Genomic DNA, 23,344 nt, shown 5'->3' with positions numbered 1-23,344 from the left:
CAGAACAATCAATCAGAGAGACTTAATTATGTGGAACCATTGAGGCCATAGTAGTAATTTTTGTGCATATATCTGCTTTAAAATGTAGATTTATGCAGCAACATAAAAAGTCACAAATAACTACTTATAACTGTAATAAAAACCTTGTAAAGTGGTTAACAAGTGCCTCAACTAATAATTGATTGATATTACTTATTCCTAAACATAACTTTTATGAATTGAGACATTTGTTGAATTGTAACTAATGTCTGTCTTAACTAGTCTTGATTAATAATTAGCGGAGACATCCTGTCATAAGTACTGTTAATTAAACCTTACGTACCCTTATTGTAAAGTATCATTTACACAAATGAAAACATCACAACAGCAATTCCAAGCTTTTGATCTGTGTTTTGTGATGTTTCCAACAGGTGCAGTACCACCAGGACTTTGAGAAGCAAAAGGGCAGTTTCACTCCCACCACCAGTGACCCTGTGACTGACCGTGTGAAGAAAACCATGCAGGACTTGAGTGACATCAACTACCGTGGCATTCAGAGACGTGTAGTAGAGATGGAGAGGAGACGCGCTGTAGAACATGACCAGGAGACCATCGCCGGTCAGTTCATTCAAGCACATTAAAACCAACAGCACTTAAACATTATATATTTGTAGTACTGTATTACTATAAAATGTAACAATAACTCTTTCTAACTCTTTTATTCACAGACTTGCGTGTGTGGCGCACAAACCCCGGCTCTGTGTTTGACTATGACCCTGCTGAGGACAACATCCAATCAAGAAGTCTGCACCTGATGTCAGGTATGCAACTGTCTCAGAATCTGTACAGTTCAAACAACGTGGCTAACTTTCTTGCTTTCTTGAGATGGAATTTTGAGCTCAGAGATTTCTGTATTTTTCAGTTCAAGCCCAGCGCCGCAGTAAGGAGCACTCTCGCTCCACCAGCGCCATGAGCGGAGTTGGAGACGAGAAATCTGAAGTGTCTGAGACCGTGGACCACCACCTCTCCCTCTACAGCAACGGATTCCCCACTACCACCACCATAGGTACATCAAAAAAGCACTGTACATCAAAAAGAACTGAATCAACAAGAAAGCCATTCAGCACTGAATAATGTTTTTTTCTGTTAAGACCATATACCATATTTGCACTACTGATATATACTATTTATACTGTCATTCCATCTCAATCACCATCAATATTGCACTATTGTCTTACGTATGTTTATTGTGTCTTGTTGTTTTGTACATATAGTGTCTCCCACTCTTTTATATTATATATCTATTTATTTATTTTTTTTTACTTATATTTATATATCTATTTCTCCCCACACTACTGCACCTTGTTTTTGTCTCATATATGTCTATTGTGTCCCTGCTGTATTGTACTCATAGTGTCTCCCATTCTCCTTTATTATATCTATTATCTGTACTTGCTGTAAAATTGGGAAGGATAGTAACGTAATTTCAATTCTCTGTATGTCCTGTACATATGCAGTATTGACAATAAAACTACTTGACTTGACTTGACTAAAGCAGAAATGCTACTTTCAGACGCTCAGAAAATGTTCATTTTCTTTCCTAAAGGCTACCAGCACACTAAGACCATAGAGCTTCAGCAGAGATCATCTTCTGTGGCCACTCAACAGACTACTGTGTCCTCTGTGCCCTCACATCCATCCACCACTGGAGTAAGTAGGATTTTAGAAAAGGTGTAGTTTTTTCAGAAAATATTATATAGTAGTATGAGGTCCAAATATGTAAACTTATGTAGACACTACATAAGGGGATTTTTTTTTTTTTTTTTATAAATAGTACAAGCTTGGGTATAATATTTTACAATGGCAAATTCATTGTCTTTTCAAAAAATATATTTTTCTAAAACTGATTGCTGCAACAGCTTCCAAAAAAAAAGTGGATCAGTGGAAGTAGGTAAAATCACAGCATGCTTGTGTGGTAGACTTGTGTTCCCCCACCAGACAAGCAAACCATGAAACATTACTGCTGAGAGTCTCTAAGCAAGACTTCCAACAACTTTATTAACAGCTAACTTTACAATTATCGTAAATATTAAAGAAATGGACAGAACAGGAGTATATATTTAAAAAAAGGCAAAAACACAACAGACTACCTTACCTGGGGACTTTTACCCCAAGATTTAGTTTGCTAAACTCGAGCTTCATTAAAGTCTATAACCACGCAAGTACATAGAGAACGAATAAAGGAGTGGTATTTTATGCAGAAGTTATCTTTTTGTCAGGGACATATCTGATCTGGATTTTACAGCTAGAGAAAAACAAGCCACAATGTGTCTCCATTACTGGTGCATAGCAGAGTGTGAGATCAGCCTGCCTGAAGTCCTGGCCTTTTTCCAACTGAGAGAGTGTGGAGTATTATGAAGCATATGGCAGCAAAAAAAAAAAATTCTGCTTTCTAAATCAAGTCCAACTGGTATCTTAACTGTTCAAACGTGATAAATCCTTAAAGGTAACGCCTACATTAGAGCAGTAAACAATTAACTGCCCTAAGGAAAAACGCCAATTGTCAAATGTTAGTTTACAAATAACTTTTTAAGTATATAACTGGGGAGGATAAAGGATAATTTATTTTATTGTGTTTATTTTGTCGTTCTTCTCCACAGAAAACCGTACGTGCCATGTATGACTACTCTGCTGCCGACAACGACGAGGTGTCATTCAAAGATGGAGATGTTATAGTGAACGTGCAGTCCATTGATGAGGGCTGGATGTACGGCACTGTGCAGCGTACTGGAAAGACCGGAATGCTACCAGCCAACTATGTGGAAGCAATCTAAAGACACGTGGGAAGAGCAAGGCATTCACTGGGCTAAAACACCTCAGGCATTTAGTCAAGAAGCTTGTTTATGAGTAGTTAATGTTAGAGTAGTTATGCCGCTGTTTGTCTGTATTAAAACATGCAATTTTGTTCAAGTCCGTGTCGCCCCTTCTTCAGTGGATGTGACGCAAGAAAACCGACAGATATTATACAGTACTTAAGTATTTATGATCGACCATTGTAGAGTATTTCTTTTATGTTCCAAACCTAGCGTAACGAGTGAGCAAATCAAAGCCCATTATTTTTGTATATTGCTGACAAATATCAGATTCAGTCGACTTTATGGAAAAAGGCTTCCCTGGAGTTTCCAGTGTTGAAACTTATGCACAAGAAGCGTTGGGCTTACTTTCTGTACTCATTTTTTGTGAAGGAAAATAACAGAGGGGTCAGACAAACATTACAAGGATAGTCAAACTTGCAAACATTGAGGTGACACCATCAATCTCTCAGATGTGAAAAAAGTGTACTGAAAAGTTATAAAGAAAACAAGCCTCTTCCCTCCTTGGCTGAAGGCTGATCACAAGTTGCATGTGTGTTTTGTTTCCTCAGAGATCTAGGGTTAGTTATATACCTTGGCTCAGTAGTTAATAAAGCACACCACGATTCTGCAGTAAACCAGTCTCTTGTCATGAATACAAGTCTTTAGGTTTTAAATATAATAGGATAAATGTTGTCAACAGTTTAAACATATGTAGTACACCTGTTTAGCATTCTCCTAAATCTGTCAGGTGTAAAAACCAAGTTAATTTCCAGAAAATTGCCTTCTTTTTAAAGCAGCCAAACTCCATCTATTTATTTGAGTCTTTATTTAAAAAACAAACAAAAAAAAGTAACAAACGTGAAACACACCATAGCCTACAGAAGTGTGTTGCAACAGCATAGAGATGCAGAACTAAATATTCACATTTCCCTTCACTGCATGCATGCGCTACCTTCTCACCTTAGTTTATGTACAGTTATTCACTAGTCTGTAAATGTTGGTTTTATACAATGTAAGGGAAGAGTCTGTTTAACATATGACTTTATGACTGAACATTAACTCACCAGACTTGAACTTGGAATTGTATCCAGAATGAGTTTGCTAAATAAAGTAAAGGCATCCAAAGAATTCTACACCATAAACTGAGCAGAAGGAAATCTTTCAATGTGTTTGGTAATCAGTTTTTCACCACATTCGAAGCACAAGTGTTTCCACAGCTCTCGTTAATGTTAACGAAAAGGACAAATGCTTTTTTTTTTTTTTTTTTTTTCGCTCCATAGTGATGTACATTCAGTTAAAAGTATTTTGTCTTCATTTATTTATTTATTTATTTAAAGAGTACTGGAATATTTAAAAAAGTGCCATCTGCATCCTGGTCTGCATTTAAGTCCTATAAAAACAGAAGTGAAGTCACCACTTCATATGATGCCATTATGTGGACATTAAAAATAGAACAAGCTGTTCTGAGAAAGTCCTGCTATCCATCTACAGGAAGGAAACAAAAAAAAATCAAAAAAAGAAAAAGGGATAAAATTATGATTAAAATCCAAGTAGTCCACTGCTAATAACCTGACAATGAAGAATAGATGATCCTTTCAGAAGATTCAGGGTTAAGATCCGGTTGCCATCAGAGTAAACTGTCCTCAAGTTTGCTGACTAAACGGGACTGAAGATGATCCACAATATTTCTCATCATTCCACTCAGCTGTTCGTGCATCGCACCCAGTTCCCTCGGCGTACAGCGACTGAGCTCCTCCGGGGTTAGTCGAGCACCCAAAGCAGCAACATCTGACAACAACTCCACAGATACTGGTGCTTCTTCCTTCTGCTCGGATACTGGTGTCATCTCTGATGTGAGAACATCTGCAGGTGAGTGAGGGGAAAAAAAATGCATCATATTAAATTACACTGCATAATTACCATCTCCATCTGGATTAAATCCTTAAACTTCTGTCAGATATACCTTGTGCATTTGTTGAAACGTGCTCCTCCTCTTGATTTGGAGCAGCATCTACCTCTTCAGGTTCAGAGGTCATTTTCTCCATTTCATCAAAGCTCTTCAGGTCATCAGGTCGTCCTTTTCGCTTTATGGAAGAAAGAGCTATTAGTAATAAAGCTTAAAGATTTTAGTTTAAGTACTTAAGCATTTATGTAACTGTTGTGTACCTGTTGTTCATGATAGGTTTTAAGTGCTTTCTTCACATTTGAGAGCTTTGGTGAGCGAACAGGGAGCAGCTTGATTTCACTGGGGGTAAGAGCACTTAAATCCCCAACGGTCTTGATGTTCCTGGCTCGAACAAGCTGACCAAGACCTCGTGGCCTAAGTATAGAGACAAAAATCAATGACAAAATGATACAAAAATGAACAGAAATCAAAATGTGATTGAGGATATATTTCAGACTGCCAGCCTAAATACAATTCTTAGACAATCTAGATTGTATCCTGATTCTTTTGACTGCAAAAAAAATATATATATTTATATTAAAAAAATTATACAAATCACACAATGTTTTTATCAGATTTAAACCACAGATTTAAACAGGTGGTTTTATGTGATTCTTAGCAGCTTTGTACAGATGCGTCTCAGTCTGGACGGTCAAATCAGATTTCCAAGTGTCTTTCACCAAACTGTTGGGAAGAAGGAAACCCAGCAGTGTGGCTATGTATATATTGACAACAGTAACCTATGCAGAAAGGTTTAATAATATCCAGACACGCAAATACAATTACATCACTTGAAAATACAAAGCGGACATTTATCAACAGATCTGATCTGAAAAGCAAATACTCTCACCCACACATTTAAATCATCTTTGTTGGTGTACATAACTCACCACATGTTGGAGGAAATCTGTGGAAGAACAGCCTCTACAGGAGTAGAGCAACAGACCAGAGCTGGATAAACGCAGTCCTTTGGAATTGGCCGAGGCTCCTGACTCATTTCAGAGATCTATTGCAAAATAAAAAAAATGACTTATCAATTATATACACCCCCAAAGTGAGAAAGAAACAAATGGGCACAAAAAAATTAAACTTACTAGGCATTTTTTGGAACTCTTATAACCTGGACTGCGAAGATTGCGGGGACTGAGCGTCAAAAGACCTTTGGTTGGAGTGGTGATGTACTGCAAAGAACAACAAATAATTTTCTTATATGTATACTAATTATGGGGAACTTTTTTTAAATTCGTAGATGCATCTCGATGCAGATGTGGATGAACCTGAATAGATTCACAAATTACCGAATTTGATTTTCTAGACTTTTGCTATAACAAAAACTGTGATGACAAGTTTTGCCACGTTTCAGGCTTCAAACTAAGATATGAAATTGTAATTTTTTGTGAAGAATCCGCAACAAGTGGGACAGTTGGATAAACTTTTTTCAGAAACAAAAAACTGAAAAGTGGGATATTGCAATATTATTCGCCCCCCTTGTGTTAATACTCTATAGTCACTTGTCTCGATCAGTTTTGCACATCGAGAGACTGAAAAGTTTGCCCCCTTCTTCCTTGCAAAACAGCTGGAGCTTAGTCAGTTTTTTTTAACTCTTTCCACAGATTCTCAATTGGATTCAGGTCTGGACTTTGACTTGGCCATTCTAACACATGGATACGTTTATTTGTGAAGCGTTCCATTGTAGGTTTTGCTTTATGTTTTGGATCATTGTCTTTTTAGAGGACGAATCTCCGTCTCAGACTCCCAAAAGGTTTTCTCCAGAATGGTCCTGAATTTGGTTCCATCCATCTTCATCAATTTAAACATCTTCCCTGTCCCGTCTGAAAAAAAGCAGGCCCAAACCATGATGCTGCCACCACCATGTTTGACAGTGGGGATGTTGAGGTGTGTGTTCAGGGTGATGAGCTGTGTTGCTTTTATGCCAAACATAACGTTTTGCATTGTGGCCAAAAAGTTCGATTTTGGTTTCATATCACCAGAGAACCTTTTTCCACTTGTGTTTGGTGTCTCTCCCAGGTGGCTTGTGGCAAACGTTAAACCAGACTTAAACGAGTTTGCTACACTGAAATTAAAGGGGGCGAATAAAACTGCTCGTTCCACTTTTTATATTTTTTTTCTAAAATAAGTTTGGAAAAATAAATTTCGTTCCACTTCATGTATGTGTCCCACTTATTGTTGATTCTTCAAAAAAATAATTTCAAATCTTTACGTTTGAAGCCACAAGTTTGAAATGTGTCACAAGTTTGAAAAGTTCAAAGGGCCGAATATTTTGGCAAGGCACTGTATTTAGTTGTATATGAATACCTTGGGTTGTCCGATAGATTTGGATCTTGGGGAACTGGTCCTTATTACTGGACTACGACGGTCAATGTCATCAGCCAGTTCCTGCTGGTAAATTGGGTTTGCAAAGGACACTCTGCGAGACTGGAGAAAACACAAACAATAAATAGATAATGCTTTAACTTTACTGCATGATAATAATAATCATTTAAAATTGCTGTGAGAAAGGTACAAAATTCTACCTTTAAAAGTGGAGATGGAGTATCATCTTCAAATTGCCTCTTCTGTCCTTTCTTAAGAATGCTGGTGGATGGGGAAGCTGTTGGGGACCATACGCCTCGAGTTACACTACCACTGGGACTCTGTGCTACTTCTCCACAAAGAGCTTCAGAGTACTTGTGCTTGGGTGGGGAGTCTAGGCATGTTTCAGCAGCGGAGGCAGTCTGAGGAGGCAGAGGGACCTCACTCAGATCAGCCTTTGGTTCGACTTCTTGGTCTTCTTGGTCTATCTGCGCATCTTCGGCATCCTCTTCTAAGTGAGGAGTAATACCATCCTCACCGATTTCCTGCTCATCGTCCTTCATTGGCAATTCAGGCTTTTCTTCACTGTCACAGTCAACTGCAATCTGCTGGACAGGTAATTCTGACTGGTCTTGGCATAGTGCGCCATCCTCCACAGGTTCACCGTGGTTCTCAGAGGCACCTTGAGGGCTTAAACGTAGAGACTGCTCATGACTAATGGTGTTCCCAGTGGGGCAGCTGTCATTTTCCTTTTCTTGAATCTTTTTCTCTGCATCACCAGCTCCTTCATCTGCATTTCCATTTTGGTCTTCCTCTACTACCTGGTTTGTATCTTCTTTCACACCAGACTCCTGGATATTAATTACATCAGGTTCTTCTACTGGGGTTTCAGTGGGAAGTCCTCCATCAGTTGTGTTAGTTAAAGCAGGTGAAGATTGATCACCAGCAACCACTGGACAGTTGTCTACAACTGCCACATCACCTTCCTTTTCTATTAAGTCAGGCTTGGCATCACTTAACTCAGATTGCAAAGTGTTAGATTGCTGAGAGAGTTCATTGTTTAGGTCTTGAGAAGCTTGAGAATCACTGGTAACATTTTCTTGAGAGAGGGCAGCGCTACGAGCCAGGAAACAGTTACAGTTTGCAGAACGTCTCCGACCACGACCTCTCTTAGTATGTGGGCATCTGTGCAGATCTGGAGTCTTTAAAACTACCTTTTCAGGAAGAACTAGGTTGTTCTGTGAAGATGCCAACGTTTGTCCCTCCATAGCCTTCTCTTCCATTGCAGCACTCTCCTCTACCTTCTCAGAATCTACTTCCATCTTAGATTCTTCATGTTTCTGCTCACTTTTAGCTGATTCTGCATTAGGTGACTGGCTAGCCTCATCTGATACAACAGGTTTGCTCTTCAGAACAGAAGGATCAGTTTGAGAATCACATTGTACATTCTCCTCCTGTTTTTCACTAGAAACATCAGAAACAGGACCTGAACTTTCTGGATCTTCAGTTACAGAAACCTTCTCCTCTTTCTCGTCTGAACTGGTCTTAGAAAGTATGCTCACACCTAAGCAGGCCTCTGGCTCTACTGGTTTCTCAGTCATTTCAACAGGATCTGCATTCTCCTTGTCCAACATTTTCTCTGAAACTTTATTATGCGCTGTTGTGTCTGGCACCACTTCAGAAGCCAATGATCTGTGGCCTCTAGCCTTTTTAGTTCTCTGGCCTTCTTTGGTCTCTGAAGTACCAGACTCAGAGTTCTCAACAGGCTGCAACAAACCTTGAGATGAGCGACGAGTGTTGTATTTGTTACGTCCTTGAGAAGAATCTTGAGAGTCTTTCGTTTCCTCAGTCTGTGAAGATTCAGAATTAACTGACTGGGATTGAGCAGCGTCTTTGCTGGAGGCCGCATCTTCCTCAGCCTTCTTCCGTCTCCCTGGTCTGCCTCTTGCAGGCGCCAAAGTCTGAGAACCAGACTGACTTAAGTCACTGACTGGTTCATTTTCATTTGCATGCTTTTCTTTGCTTTGCGCATCAGCAGCTTCTGCCCTCCTTGTTCTTTTTGGCCTACCAGGTGACTGACCATCAGCTATGTTTGGTACAGGTGTGTCAAGTTTGTTCTTTGAGACAGATACACCAGTTTGAGAATCAGTTTGGGAACCCTCGCCGCTCTGTGATTTATCTGAAACTTCAGAGCTGATAACAGACAGTCTTGTTCGCCTAGAAGGCCTACCCTGTGACTGACTCTCCGATTGACTTAATGGAGACTGCTTATCAGTGGAATGTTCAGTCTGGCTGTGCTCTTTACTCTTACTTCTACTTCTTACTTGTGGCGAGCTTACAGTTGTAGCCATAGCTATTTGGGAGTCATTTTGGCTATGATTCTCAAGTTCACCCTTGTTCTCTTCAAGAACTTTACCTCTTCTACTTCTGCCAGGCAAAACATTTTCGTCTTGCTTGGTAGGTGCAGGTTTTTCAGTCACAGGCAAAGCAGAACTATCAACAAAATCCTTTTTCTGCTGTTTACTTTTTAATTCCTCTTCACCTGGTCTAACCGGCTTACTTCTACGCCTGCCTGACCTCCGTGGCTCAGCCTGGCTTGAATTTGATACAGGAGAATGACCTTCTGAAGGCCCCTCAGGTGAAGCTTCTATTTCCATCTCTACCTGGGATTTATCCAAAGAATTATCTGCTTCATCATCAACTGCTCCATTCAGAACCTGAGTCTGAGTGTCTGGGATCACATCCTCCTCATCTCCTGTGCCTTCATTAGAATGATTAGCCACAGATGTCATCTCAGTCTCCATCTCTACATTTTCTTTCTCAGTCTGAGGCGCAGAATCCCCAGCTCCTGTACCAGCTTCCAGCTGTGAATGGGAAGAGGCCTTTGGAGACAAATGTTCTGACTTTGGAGTTTCCTGACTGTGAGAAGTCCTTGTAAGTGGGCCAGTAAATTTAGTAACACTCATTGGACTGGCTGGCCTGGGTTCTACATATTTCTCCAAAGTGATGAAGGACTGACGACGGCTGCTGGATTTTGGAGGAGTACCAGAGATCATGTCAGATGAACCAGACACATTCGGGCTGTGGTCCTTTGCAGTGGTGTCCTCATGCTCACCAGCATCTGACACTGGGAGGTCTCCAGGAGGCGACTGCATCTCAGTGTCTCCATCAGCATTGTTTGTTACTTTCTCTGGTGAATCATTCTCTGGGCAAACATTATTTTCTGCTTCTTTAGAGTCGCTCACAGATGATTCCTCAGTGTCTGAACCCTGTGGGGACAGGACACGTATAAGAGAAAATAGATGCTTTGGTGGTAGAAGCTTATTGGGATCCAAACAAAACACTAAAAATACAGTAATACATAAAAGTACAAATAGTTTTGATAGGCTAAACATAAAACCTTACCTTGGTTTCAACCTTATTTACTTTATCTTGAGATTCATCCGCTGGCAATTTATCCCTAAATAGAAACAAATTTGTTAAATATCTGCATGTTTGCTGACATTTTTGCTTTTGTATTGAAAATAAATTAAAAGGGATAGTACATACAAGGATTCCTCTTGACTCTGAGTGTACTGGGTGAAGACTGTAGTATCCAAAGAAGCATCCAGGTTATTGTACATGGCGGGGATGTCATCCCTATGGATGAAGAAGAACGAATTAATGAAAGAACAAACTAATAATCAAAGACACTGAACAGAAGGACATTTTAGTCTGGTATACAATTTGATAAGCTTACCTTTTTGTCCTTTTGACTTCTTTCTGGTGTTCAGTTAAAACCCTCTTCTTTGACTCAGGTGGAATAAAAACAAAATCGACAGATGCCTCTTCCTCAAGAACTTCTCTTCGTGGAGGCTTGGGAGATCCAAAATCTAGCTTTACCTGTAAACAATACATTTCATGTTCAGTTAAAGCCTCCATGGGTAGAGTACCTAAAACAAAAAAGGGTATTCTTCCAACTTACAGATACAGGCTTGGATGTGGTAGAGCTCCTTTCCTTTATTTCTCCTGCTTTAGCTAACAAGGATTCCCTCTTTGCTGCTGGTGTCACCTTGATCCCACTGATTTTAGTGTCAAGTTGAGAACACTCGCTCTGATCAAAACAGCAAAGCAATTAACTATGCAGCTGTCTGTTCCAATTCAAATCCAACAGCAAAAAAATAATGTTTAAAATGCAAAAGAAGAAAAACTTACTGAAATCTCTCCACTGAAATCTTCTGAGTTTCCAACTGCTTCAAATCCAGGTAAAATTAAAGGAGCCTTCTGCTTAGCTTGGCTTAAAACAGGCCTACAAAAACAGATTTCTTTGTCAAGGTATACAAAATAAAACAGTTTCACAGTCTTAGTTTAAAACCTACGCACTTAGCCACTTACGTGAGCATCTCAGGGTACGTCAGAGTAAGTGCATTTCCAAAAGTGGCATTCCAGAACTGAGTGACAGATAAACGAATTTGCTTGTTTTTATGTGGAAAAAGGACACAAAGCAGAGGAGAAAGCACTGCCAGTAGATCATCATCATACAGAAGTGCAGAACGTGTCTGGAGGCAGCCAAGCATTTCCCCTGCCAACTTCTCCAACTAGAAGTGGAAAAATAAAACACAAAATTAAAGGACAAGACCAACAGCACATCAGAGTTGGTATAAATATCAGGGAAACAAGTACCTTGGATCCTAGCACAGAGTGCGACTTTGACTGTTCGTCGTCTGAGCTACATAGATAAAAGCAATAATACAATTAATTGAAAAATTCAATTTTAGTGTTTTAGTTTAATGGCTTATAAAAGCACAAAATATTAAAAATGAAAAAAAAAAAACTCACCTTTCTACTTGTTCATATAGTAGTGCAAGAGCTTTGGTAAGTGAAGACAGAGACTCGTGAATAACCGTGGGCAGAGCAAGGCTTGTAAAAAGCGTAGAGACAACGGAGATGAGCATGCTGCCGATGCTGCTTAAAACTGCACCACCATCATTTGAGGAGTTCAAATGCTGTAAAGCATCCAAAGACTGCACCAACAGGACATGGAATTTTGAGAGATTCCCTAAAGCATTGTTCCTCTTCCGGACCCAACCTAGTGGAGTGTGTGGTGCTAAGGAGGAAGTGATTCATAGTTAATTAAAAAGTCATTACATTCAAGTTTAACCTTTACAACATCAGAAGAAATATCTCTTACATTTCATCTTCTGCTGAAATTGTGGAGTGAACGGAGAAAAATCCACACTGTCAACAATCGAGTGCAAGATATTCGCCACTGCATCAAGTGTGGACAAAGTCTGGAAGTAAACAACAGACGAAAGTGTAATGATGTATGAACTTAGTTTTTTAACAAAATAAGTTTAGTAAAACTATTATAGTATTTAACAGAGTTGTGTGTGGATGTTGTATGTTCACCTTGAGGGCTTGACCATCTAGAGTAGCAGAAATCTTGGTGCATAATTCTTCACAGCACACATTCTCCTCTGCTGTGGCCACCAGAGCCGAACAGCGAGCAAATGCCTTGTAAAGTCTGGACCATGTGCTCAGCATAGACTTCTGTGTCATCTACAGGAAAAAAAAAAAAACGATAAGATAATTAACATTTACATTACATTAATGTGGAACTGGATGTAACCAACTACAGGGGAAAACAGAAAAACAACTGGCTAATGACCTGTGGAAGAGCAGATCCGGGCAAAAGGTGAGTAATGGGGAACATCAAGGCGCTGTGAATTGCACTGAAGTTATGCTCAAGAGCATCTCCCTGGTTTACCTCGTTTGTCTGCAAGAGAATTATGATTGTTTTTGGATACTGAAAGTCAACCATGAAATAAGCAACAATCTATCAACAATGAAAAGGTAAAACTATGAAAAACTGACTGACAGAAAGACAGCACAAACCTGTGTAATGGTATCAGTCAGAGGATTCACAACCACACTCCACATTCGCCATAAATGCTCTTTGTTTTCCACAGCTTCTACATTGCGACTGATTGTGCCTAAAACTGCCTCTACAAAAGCTAAGGGTGAAGTAGGTCCACTGAGACCACAACTGACCAGTGTCTCAAGGCACAGGAAAAACCTACCAGATGACAAAAAGAGGAAATAAAGAAAACATTAATTTGAGCCTGAAGCCAAGCTAAACCAGATTTACCTGTTTAAAATTCTATTAGTTTGTAAGCAAGGCTTAAAGATTACAGCGATGAGATTAGCTCTGGAAACAATAGGGTTAATTTTAATCTCTTACAGTCAAAACAGTCCACTTTTAAACTGTATCTGGTTTTGCTTAGGTATGGAATATAAACAAAAAGTTGAATGAAGTCTCTGTACTCACTTCTCATCAGCCAAGAATGATGAGAGCATGTTGCTGTTGTAGAAGAGCAGTATTAGAAAAAGTGCTGGTGTACCCTAGGGAAGAAATGAACCAAACAATTTCTTTTTAGAAAACACACCCACACAAGTCTGTCAGCGACTAAGTATACTATATAGCTGTGCTCAAGTTAGGATTCTGGCCACTGTGTGGAACACTTGGATTCTATTTAATTAAGTACTGGTTATTCAAAAATAACTGTACCTAAATACTGGAAGGTTTTGAGGGCCTGTTAAATGTTTTTGTTCATTTTTACCAATACTATTTTGGGGCCAATTTGGATCGTTGATCGGGCCTTATTAAGGCCACCTCTGTCTGAACATAATTGCTTTAGTTTTCTGACAGCAGCTGCTGAACTTCTGCAGCGCTTGGTGTTGCGTAGTAAGCTAGCTTTGCTACTCACTGAGGAAGCTAAAATATGAACTGTAGAGAACGATATTGTCCAGCTGGTGGGGTCAAAATATTCTCTTTCAGCACTTGCCGCATTTGTCCTACACATATAAACTGCAGAAATTTTAAAAACTGCAGACTGAGCAGAGATTTATGGGGGATTAATCAAACAAGTATTAGCTGGCTCTAATTATATTACAAACATTTGTTTTTGAGGAAGATGGTTAATTGTAAAGACCCAAACTGTGCCAATAAAAACATTCCTTGCATAATTTAACCACCTCCACCAATCTGAACCGTTAGTACAAGGCAGGATGGTTCTTTATCTTTATGTCTTGTTAAAAGGGTCTCTGCACACAGATGCTGAACCAACAGTCTTCTGCTTTTGCAGCACATCTGCTTTAAAGCTTTAACAGTGAGGTGTTGTAGTAAAAACATAATCTAAGAATACCATTAGTTTAGGTGTTCTATTAATACGCTTCCTACAAAATAATTAAGAACATGCTCCACAAACAATGATAAAATCACACATTTAGGACATCCATGTTGGCAACTTGATATGCAGCTGAGCCAAGTACTTTCTGAGGTATGCCCTTCACTGTGGCTTCCAACAAAGCCTGCAACAAAGACAGTACAAAGAAAACATAATTTTAGGTAATGTCCAAAGCAATCACATGTATTCTGACATTATGTTCCATTCTGGCAAAAATAATTACAAATACATAAACTACAATACAAACGCATCAGCTGAGCGAATAATCTGTTAAAATACTGGAAACCCAAGAGCAGCAGTATGTGATGCTAAACAGCTGTTAATATGATGTACCAGAGCACGTGGAGCTGGCAGGGCCTCAGAAGACAGGATGGACTGCAGTGCTTGCAGCAGGTGAGTAAGTACTTCAGAACCCTGTCTTTCCTTTTTATTACCAGCTGTTAAGGTAGGAAACCAACAGAAAACAGATGACAGTTTAGATAACAGCACATCTTGTATACAAAGGTAAACAATGTATAGTTCTAAAAACCACTTCATGTACTTACCGGTCTCTATAGTTGTACTGACTAGGTTAACAAGGCTATTCCAAATCAGACTAAGCAGTGGTTCTGAATGAGGGAATACAAAAAAAATGTTTGTTAATATAAAATATATTATCCTATTTTTTTTATATAAAATAAAGTACCAGTTATTCTTTATTTGATAACAGAGACATTACACATCTCAATTAATCCTGAAATTTCACTTTTGGCTGTTAATGTATATAAAAATGCTAATCAGTGAATAAATAAGTAAATAAATAAATTCTCAATGAATAAATAAGTAAATAGTGGTACCAAAAGTTACACAATGTAAATTTCAGCAGTTCACGATGTTGAAAAATATTTTTCTTGGTAGCTGATTACTTGACTTGACTGACAAACGTGGCCTAAATTACTTGCAGTGAAAGTATCAGGATTGCAGGCGTGGACAATAAAGTATAAAGCGATACATTTATTTAAGCAATATTAACACAATCTTTAATAAAAAGAATTCTCAAATACTTTGACCAAAAGTATTTTTAGATAAACAAATTTGGCAGATAGCTGGCTGTCAAGGAACATGTTGGCAATGTGCAAAGAAAATCCTGCCTTCTCACTGCCACAACTGGTCATGTGCCTAAAAGCACATGAAAAAAAAGCACAGTCTTAAAAATCAGCCTTTTTGTCTCACTGAGCAAATTTATAGTTACAATCCAGCTGAAACTCTAGTCGGAGTAGCCACACAGCCAGCTCACTAATGTGAAGTGACATGATGGATTTGCCCAAACATTACATTATTTTTTAAAACCAAAACAGCTTGAATTTTCAAATTCATATGAACTTATATTTTGAGTTTATATATGGAACTTATAACCAAAAAGAAAAATTTGAGCTGATTGTCTTCAAAACAAGCTGTGTACTATAACATACTAAAGTGAAATCATCAAGCCTCATCTAAATATTAAGTTATACAATATTAGTATTGGTAATATCAAACAACATAGTACAGTACAATATGTGCTGCATCATTACCGCAAAAGCAATGCATTTCCGCAAAAGTAAATGAGAAGTGTGTACCTGGAGCATCCTTGCCCACAGCCATGAAGGCATTCTTAACAGAAGAGATAAAAGTAGAAGAGTGCTTGCTGAAGAAAGACTGGCTGCTCAGCAGGTTGTGGGTCAGAGGTTCTGAAATTTTTAGTGTGAAAATAGAAATAGGAAAAAAACACATTCATTATTTTAGTTACACAATTTTAAGAGCGCTGAAACAGTATAAAGTGACAGAACTTCATTCCATACCAAGATTAAGTTGCAGCTTGTTTTTTGCAGCAGCAGAAGTGGCCTGAGAGCCTAGAAAGTAGTGCAGGAGCATTTCAAGTCCCAGCAGCTGGATGGAGGTGTAGGACTGTTGGACATTTGTGCTGCTGTTGAGGCTCATTGTGCTGCTGTTCAGGCTCAATCGAGGATTAGCACCTGGAGTGCTACATGAAGGAACACCTGTGGGAGAAGAGAAACAGTAATAATACGAAGAAAAACACAGGGTATAAAAACGAAAACCAACAAACTGATTATACTTGATTTAGGGGTGCTCAGCCCAACACCATTGCTCTGGCTACTGTTTCTAGCAGGAGTGGCTGGGCCCTGCAGTGACCCATCTGGAGAAAGTGTATTCTGTAGCAGTGGTAGAGCAACCTAAAACATGACGGACAAAAAATAAACAAATCATCAGTTTATGTACAGAAGAGAATGAAGCAGTAAAAGCGCTTCCGCTGAAGCATTACTTAAATTACCTGCTCAAAATTAGTAGCTAAGTTGGGCCCCAGTTTAACTACCAGATACCACCAGACCTCTAACTTGGTGAGTAACAGGGCTTCAGTCCTCACAAGAATGGAGCTGAGGGGCTGCATGAGCAGCTTCAGTCGTTTGCTGCTACAAAGGATTTCTGCAAAAGCGAGAAAAAAAAAAAAAACATGCAGGATTTACACAAACAAGGCCTGATACAATTAATCACAATAGATAGGATAGTTGCATTAGCACAGAAACACAATATAGAGAGACAGAAATAAATTAACATTGAGTTTTCTGCCTACCAGGATTAAGAGCAAAGTTGTCAATAAGGCTCTTCCAGGCAAGGAAAGCAATTTTCTTAATGTTGGGAGAAGAGCTGCGGAAACCCAGCTCCTCCAAATACAGCAGCGAGTTTATGAAGGCACCTCCTTTGTGAAGCAACTAAAGAAAAAAATGAATATAAATATGAATAAATTCACCTTCCCTGACAAACATTTTTTGTGCAATAAAGTGACTTTAAAATAGTACTTACCTTGCCCAAAAGTTTAACAAATAAAGGCCAGAGCTTCAGAACATTACTTTCATTCTTTGTGGAGAAGAGTTTCTGCATTTCTGGGATGAGTTTCTAAAAAGGAAGAGTTGAGTAGAGAAAAATAAGGGAAAAGTGCAATGGAAGTGTGTTATATATGCGGTAAATAAACTGTCCATAATGTCCAGTGATGCAGCAAATACATGAATAACAGAACCCAGAATGACTGACAGAATTTGAAAGTTTACTCCACAGCAGAAGACCCATATATACATGATATGGACAAAAGCATTGTAACACATTGTCTCTTTCAAAAGTAAGAATTTTAACAAAGATGGTAACCTGCTTATGTTACAGTAATCTCTACAGGCCAGGGAAATATTTCTACTAGATTCTGGAGCATTAATATAAGGATCTGCTTGGTGATTCGATTGTGCCAAATGATTGTTGTTTATCTGCTCCATTATGTAGAGCCCTATGATTCCACAATGTAAAAAACACTGAAAGGCTAATCTGCCATTTATGTTTTCATAATAAGAAACCAGGGCAGATAATATAATTAGATAGATATCTACCAAATCAATTATTACTGACTAAAATAATATTAAGTAAACGTTTAATCAAGATATGTTTAATAAATTCTGTTATTTGCATATGAAACATATTCCAGACATTACTGTAGAGATGGACTGATTGATTGGCTATGTATTGGTATTGCTTGTTTTTCATGCAAAATACGCCAATATTTTCAGGCCTAATATTTTCTCGCAGATCCAATCCAGGAGCTAAGGTAACCAGAGCAGCTCAGTGTAGATCACTGTTGGAGCAGATGAGTCTGCAATTCCAAATACTCGCTCACCCTGCATTCCTACAGACTAAGGCAAGACTCGTACGTCAGCAGTCACTCAGTGCTTCAAGCTTAGCTCACTCAGTCGGTCTTGAGTTTGTGTTTTAGTAGTTTCTGCAGTTCATGTGTAGAATTAACGTGCCTCTTAGTTGAAATAAAATAAAAGTACAGCAGTCAGAAAGCTAAAGAAATGATGTTCAGACTGTTTAGTTCTGGATAAGCAACGATTTTCTGTTTCCACAGTGCAATTCTATAGAAGCAATCACAGACTGTCTCAGTTGGAGCTCAGCCGGAGTTTGTTCTTCTCATCTCATCTCATCTCATTGTCAACCGCTTTATACGTGAAGGGTCGCGGGGGGGGGCTGGAGCCTATCCCAGCAGGCATCGGGCGGAAGGCAGGATACACCCTGGACAGGCCGCCAATCCATCGCAGGGCAGACAGACACAGACAGACAAACAGACACATGCACTCACACACTCACACATAAGGGGCAATTTCAACCAAGTTCCAATCAGCCTGAACGTGCCGTCTTTGGACTGTGGGAGGAAACCGGAGAACCCGGAGGAAACCCACGCAGACACGGGGAGAACGTGCAAACTCCACACAGAAAGACCCGGGTTGCCCCAGCCGGGAATCGAACCCAGGCCATCTTGCTGTGAGGCGGAAGTGCTGGAGTTTGTTCTTATTAAAGCAATAATTTAGTTATATATTTTTCAACAATAAATATAACTATTTTAAGCAGTAAGCTAACTCTGGGGAAAAAAGGCAGTAAGGCAGCCGATGTTGGAATACCACTTCCATTGGCACTGGTTCCTAAGTAAGCATAACCCAATTATAAAAATAAAACTATTTACACACACATCTCTCCTAAACGTTTATTTTTTGAGAGTAAAGTGCTGTATCAAATTTGCCTGTCATCTATTTGGCATTAATGTGGCATTCGGCCCTGCCCAAGATCGGTATTGGCCATCTTTGATGGAAATCGGTCCATCCCTAATTAATAAAGGAAAAGACTTAGAGTGTAGTTACTCATCAGGTCATATCTGAGTAGCCTAGAATCTCCTAAAAAAACAACCTCGGTCATGTGTGACCATCTTCTACAATTGGATGAATAAAGGTGTAGCTATAAAAATTGGTCTAGGGTTGTAAAAAATATACATTTGATAGTGACTGATGTTCATTACAGGGAGCTTATGCCAGTTATTCATTCATTCATTCATTAATTTGTTCATCAGCTAAAATGAAACTGAATTGTACAGTTTAAAATACTTTGATGAATGTGATTAAGATTAATTAATTACGGAGAAAGTTTAAGATAAGCCTATAATATAAAAATGCAAAAATTTGATTAATAAAGCCATAAATACATTGCTTATTTGGGAACTGTTTAAAGCTTAATGCATTAATTTGAAGTAGTGCAATACATGTCTATGGTGTCTTGCTGAATCTGAATATCTACACATTAAGGTCAAATGTAAGCGCTTACCGTTGACATCATTGGCTCTACAATGGCAGCCACCTCCTGCTGTTTCTCCAGAAGAAGGGGCAATCCCATCTCTAAGGCTGCAGCTGCACGCAGGCGCACTTTCGAGGCAGAGTGGACCACCAGAGGAATGACCAGCTTAGCCCAGAACACTGCTCCTTGACCCATCTGAGTGGGTGCCTGATCCAGAAGCCTAAATTTAATATTTAACAATTAATTACAGATACCACTCCAGAGAGAGCATCTCTCGTCTCATTCTGAAATTCACCACATGGTGAGAAGATCAGTAAATTTGTGTGACACTTAAAGGTACAGTACAGGTACAGTAAACAAAAATATATATATTTACTTTATAACAACATTAAGTGACTCATGCTCCATCAGAATTGACTGTATGTCTCTTGTCTGCATGGCATCTAGAGTCTTGAGGATTTCTGGTGTCTGAAAAGATAGAAAAATTAGTAGTGCAATTCTTAGAATAAGAGCACAAAGTCTGTGAAATTACTTTTTACTGACCTTCTTGGACACCACCTCTGCAGGAAAGTTCTGCTTTGAGATAACCCATAATGCTCGGGTGCATGTGTTCTTGTCTGTGGATTTTAATACTAGCGCACAAAGGGCTAAAAGTATTTCCTCAGCAAAATGAGCTTTAAAAAAAAAGAATATAAATATTAGTATCCAACAAATTAAATATGACTTTCCAGAATGTTTATGACTATAGAATACAGCAGTCCTCCAGTTTACCTGGGATGCCTGAGACAATGTTTGTGTTGAATACACAAAAGCCCAAAGCTTGAAGAGCAGCCTGACTTAGCTCTTCATTCTCACTGGATATGTGAGTCTAAAAGTAAAACAGCAGAAACACAGAAATCACAGGTTTAGAAGATACAAGTACAGGCATGACACAGTAAAACAGCACAGTTAAAAACAAACGTGCAAATGATTAGTCAAGGTGAGTAAAAAAAAATAAATAGAATTTAACAGTAATTTATAATTTCAGTTTAAACAACCACTCACTTGAAGAGATTTGCCCAGACGTGAAAAGTGCTTAACAATTATAGGAAAGAATTGTCGCCCATCTTCTCCACTGAGTCGACTAAAATTGAAAAACAAAAACATTCACAGTAATTTTGATTTAGGAATGTAACATATGACAGTAAGAAACCAAAAGTAGTAACAGTAGAACTGGTAACTGATTAATTACTTGGCAATAGTAAGGTAAGCATCAGTCTGCTCTGACGCTCCGGCTGCATCATCTTCTAAAGACTCCAGGAGAGGAAGAAGGCTGGAGCTTGACAGAGGTACCGTGGCCATCATCCTCACACCCTGCAGAAAAAGCATTCCACCAGTGTTGTTGTAACTCTACCATTTTTCAACTACATTCATCCAAATAATCACTTTTGGCAATAAACTGAAACAATTGGGAGCAGAACAGAACACCTTACAGGCCTAAACTTGTGTACATTATAAATTATACCAAATATGTTGTACCTAACATTTGTAGCTAGTGGACAGAGGTGTACCGTATCCTATCATAAAGCAATAACACCAACACTGGTTTTATGTCATTATTGCAAAAATAGCATGAAATATCATGATATTTTTAGGACCATATTTTTTTAGCAAAAAAAAATCAAGTTGTTCTTATTTTCCATTAAGTCCACTGGACACAGATTATATTTGTCCAGTATCATTTATTTTACTTACAATAAATCAGATATTTGGATGTATTATTAGTATCATGACATGTTGGATCATTGACTTTAGTCACAATCTGGTGAAAATTTGCAAAAATCTGGTGCACTATATAATACCATATGCAATAATATCGGCAAATAAATTATTTTATTGTATGTAATTCAATATAAATATATGTAATCTTTTTTTTCCCCCCAGTGTTTTGACATACCACCAAGAATATTGTTACCGTAAAAACAATACTATTTTAGGGCCATACTGACCAACCCTTGTAAACCCTAAAAGTAACAAACTTTAGACACTACCAAACTTCCAATAACTTGCAAAATTTTGAGGAGAACACTCTTCTCCATTATAAACTATTCCAGGTTGTCTTTTTTGTTTAACCACTTCCCTTTCAGCCAAATGTATTCAGAAAATATGAAATATGAATATGAAAAAATTAAAAATCATTTGTAGATAATGAAGAGGTGCTGTTTGAGCTGTTTTAGCAAATAGAAAAAAACTATTTTCACTTCCCTTTATGTATGTGTATACTAAAAACATATGTCCAGTGTCATTTGTTTTATTTATTGTAAATCCTGAATATATGGAGTGTATTATTAGTGTTATGAAATGTGGGCCATTGACACTCGTTACAATCAGGTGAAAATCACAATAAGGGGTGCACCATATATCACACGCAATAATAGCTGCAAATAAAAAAAAAATATTCAGTGTTTTTTCATACCACATGAAATAGTGTTACAGTTTGACTGACTATTTGAGGGTCATACTGACCAAGAACCTTTGAAACAGAAGTAAAGGAACACATTTTCAGACACTACCAAACGCCCAATAACTTACAATATTTTAAGGAGAACATTGTTCTCCAGCAAAGTGGTGGTCCTGTTGCTGAGTTAGTAAGATAATTAAAGCAATTATAAGAAATATCTTATGTAAGCCACAACAAACAAAATAACATAAACTAACAAATAAGAGAATATTTAGAATTTATAAGAGCAAAGCTACATCTTAATGAAAAGCCAAACAGTTAGTTAACTAGCTTGGATGTTAATGTGCACTGGCTTCATGTGAAACAAAAATAAACAGAGCATTTAAACATAGATGAACTAGTTAGTCGCTTGCCAAGCAAACAGGTGGACAAAGATGCCAAAAGACCAAAATAGGCAGCTAATTAATTAGCAGGCCAGTTAACCTAGCTTTCCAAGGCTAGACATGCTCTGAAAACACTCAGAAAAGCTGAATACCCATGATATTTAGTGCCCACACGGATCAGCAACTTCGGTAGTAACACCAAATGAACTTTTATAACAATCTGAAGGAACAGTTAGTGCGAAATAGTGGATTGCGTGTTAGCCTACTAGCATTTCTGCCTTTCTTCTCCTTTCTTAGAGCCTTGTTAGCCTCAGACTGGCTAAAAGTTGGCTCACAGCTAACTAGCGAGCTAACTCTACAGCTGCAGTGTAAACTACAGCAATTATAGCCATAATATGACAGTCAGTTTATTTACCACGAATTAAAAACTACAGGGTAGGAGTGAGTGTTATCCTAGGTTGGTTAGTTAGTATTGAAGTTTAGAACACAGTGTAAACACTGCAGCAGCTCCAGCTTTATAACTAACTAATGACACGCACTTAGAAAATGTGGTTAAATCTCTAGCTAGGTTAGCGAACACAGGACCGAACAGCGAGCCATAAAACCAGCTCCACACAGCACATTAGCAGGTGAGCTATTAACACTTACTGACTGCCCCCGTGCTGCGTGTGTGGAGATGTGAGCTAGCTTTAGCTAGTTAGCTAACCAGCCATGGGCCGCAGTTCGTTAGCGGCCTCATTTGTGGAGCTCCAGAGAGAGATATCAGCACGCTGCTGCTGCTGCTGCTAACTCACCCAACCCCCTTCACCAGCAGCAGCAGCAGTACCACCACCACCACGAAACACTCTCACACAGCAAATACAACCAAACACAGCGTCCCCTCACCTCACACTCAACACAGGAACACGGCCCACCACACACAGCGGGAACATGGACGAGCGGGGCGAGCTGAATCCAGCCAGGAGAGCGTTTTTACTGCGAAACGCACTGTAAACTAACTGTCACCACAGCTAAGTTTCCCTCAGCTCCTCCAACCCCGCGAAAACGCTGGCGCCAAACGA

The 23,344-nt window shown here is 38.8% G+C and overlaps 2 protein-coding genes across 52 annotated transcripts in view; one reads left to right on the top strand and one right to left on the bottom strand.

Moving 5' to 3' along the window:
* The window catches only part of neb (nebulin), a 73,307-nt gene extending 69,838 nt beyond the window's left edge, over positions 1 to 3,469 (top strand). For all 50 annotated transcript variants that reach the window (XM_049484916.1, XM_049484963.1, XM_049484947.1 and 47 more), the window contains 5 exons: positions 411 to 597; positions 708 to 800; positions 902 to 1,045; positions 1,586 to 1,689; positions 2,640 to 3,469. In XM_049484916.1, coding sequence (XP_049340873.1) covers positions 411 to 597; positions 708 to 800; positions 902 to 1,045; positions 1,586 to 1,689; positions 2,640 to 2,813 — 702 coding nt within the window. In that variant the 3' untranslated portion in view covers positions 2,814 to 3,469. The remainder of the gene's footprint in view (positions 1 to 410; positions 598 to 707; positions 801 to 901; positions 1,046 to 1,585; positions 1,690 to 2,639) is intronic.
* A 172-nt stretch (positions 3,470 to 3,641) lies between these two features.
* Positions 3,642 to 23,344, bottom strand: rif1 (replication timing regulatory factor 1). Of its 2 annotated transcripts, none has more exons than XM_007253478.4 (36): positions 23,169 to 23,344; positions 20,692 to 20,813; positions 20,505 to 20,583; positions 20,232 to 20,328; positions 20,004 to 20,134; positions 19,837 to 19,928; positions 19,491 to 19,680; positions 17,160 to 17,252; positions 16,930 to 17,068; positions 16,630 to 16,781; positions 16,414 to 16,531; positions 16,139 to 16,336; positions 15,917 to 16,027; positions 14,864 to 14,926; positions 14,652 to 14,755; positions 14,356 to 14,442; positions 13,400 to 13,473; positions 12,967 to 13,147; positions 12,740 to 12,847; positions 12,481 to 12,630; positions 12,263 to 12,362; positions 11,911 to 12,178; positions 11,755 to 11,800; positions 11,467 to 11,669; positions 11,287 to 11,380; positions 11,057 to 11,185; positions 10,832 to 10,974; positions 10,642 to 10,731; positions 10,498 to 10,552; positions 7,314 to 10,361; positions 7,096 to 7,215; positions 5,874 to 5,960; positions 5,670 to 5,785; positions 5,001 to 5,154; positions 4,798 to 4,918; positions 3,642 to 4,697 (listed from the first exon to the last, which is right to left on the bottom strand). In XM_007253478.4, exons 2-36 carry the CDS (start codon positions 20,802 to 20,804, stop codon positions 4,462 to 4,464), a joined length of 7,290 nt encoding a protein of 2,429 aa, XP_007253540.3. In that variant the 5' UTR covers positions 20,805 to 20,813; positions 23,169 to 23,344; the 3' UTR covers positions 3,642 to 4,461. The 2 variants fall into 2 exon arrangements, with proteins under 2 accessions (XP_007253540.3, XP_049340923.1); XM_049484966.1 differs by lacking the exon at positions 23,169 to 23,344 and adding an exon at positions 22,932 to 23,059.

The sequence above is a fragment of the Astyanax mexicanus genome, chromosome 11 (assembly GCF_023375975.1).
Source record: "Astyanax mexicanus isolate ESR-SI-001 chromosome 11, AstMex3_surface, whole genome shotgun sequence".
NCBI lineage: Eukaryota > Metazoa > Chordata > Actinopteri > Characiformes > Acestrorhamphidae > Astyanax > Astyanax mexicanus.
Note: the sequence above shows the minus strand (reverse complement) of the source record. Positions and strands in the feature narration are given on the sequence as shown.

Bases quoted from the DNA above. Each gene is read 5' to 3' on its own strand.
- rif1 (XM_007253478.4), bottom strand. From the start codon at position 20,804: ATGATGGCCACGGTACCTCTGTCAAGCTCCAGCCTTCTTCCTCTCCTG. The intron at 16,782-16,929 runs GTAGGCAGAAAA...TCGCTTTTGCAG, and splicing joins CAACTTTGCTCTTAATCCTG to AAATCCTTTGTAGCAGCAAA. The intron at 10,362-10,497 runs GTAAGGTTTTAT...CTGTCCCCACAG, and splicing joins TAAATAAGGTTGAAACCAAG to GGTTCAGACACTGAGGAATC.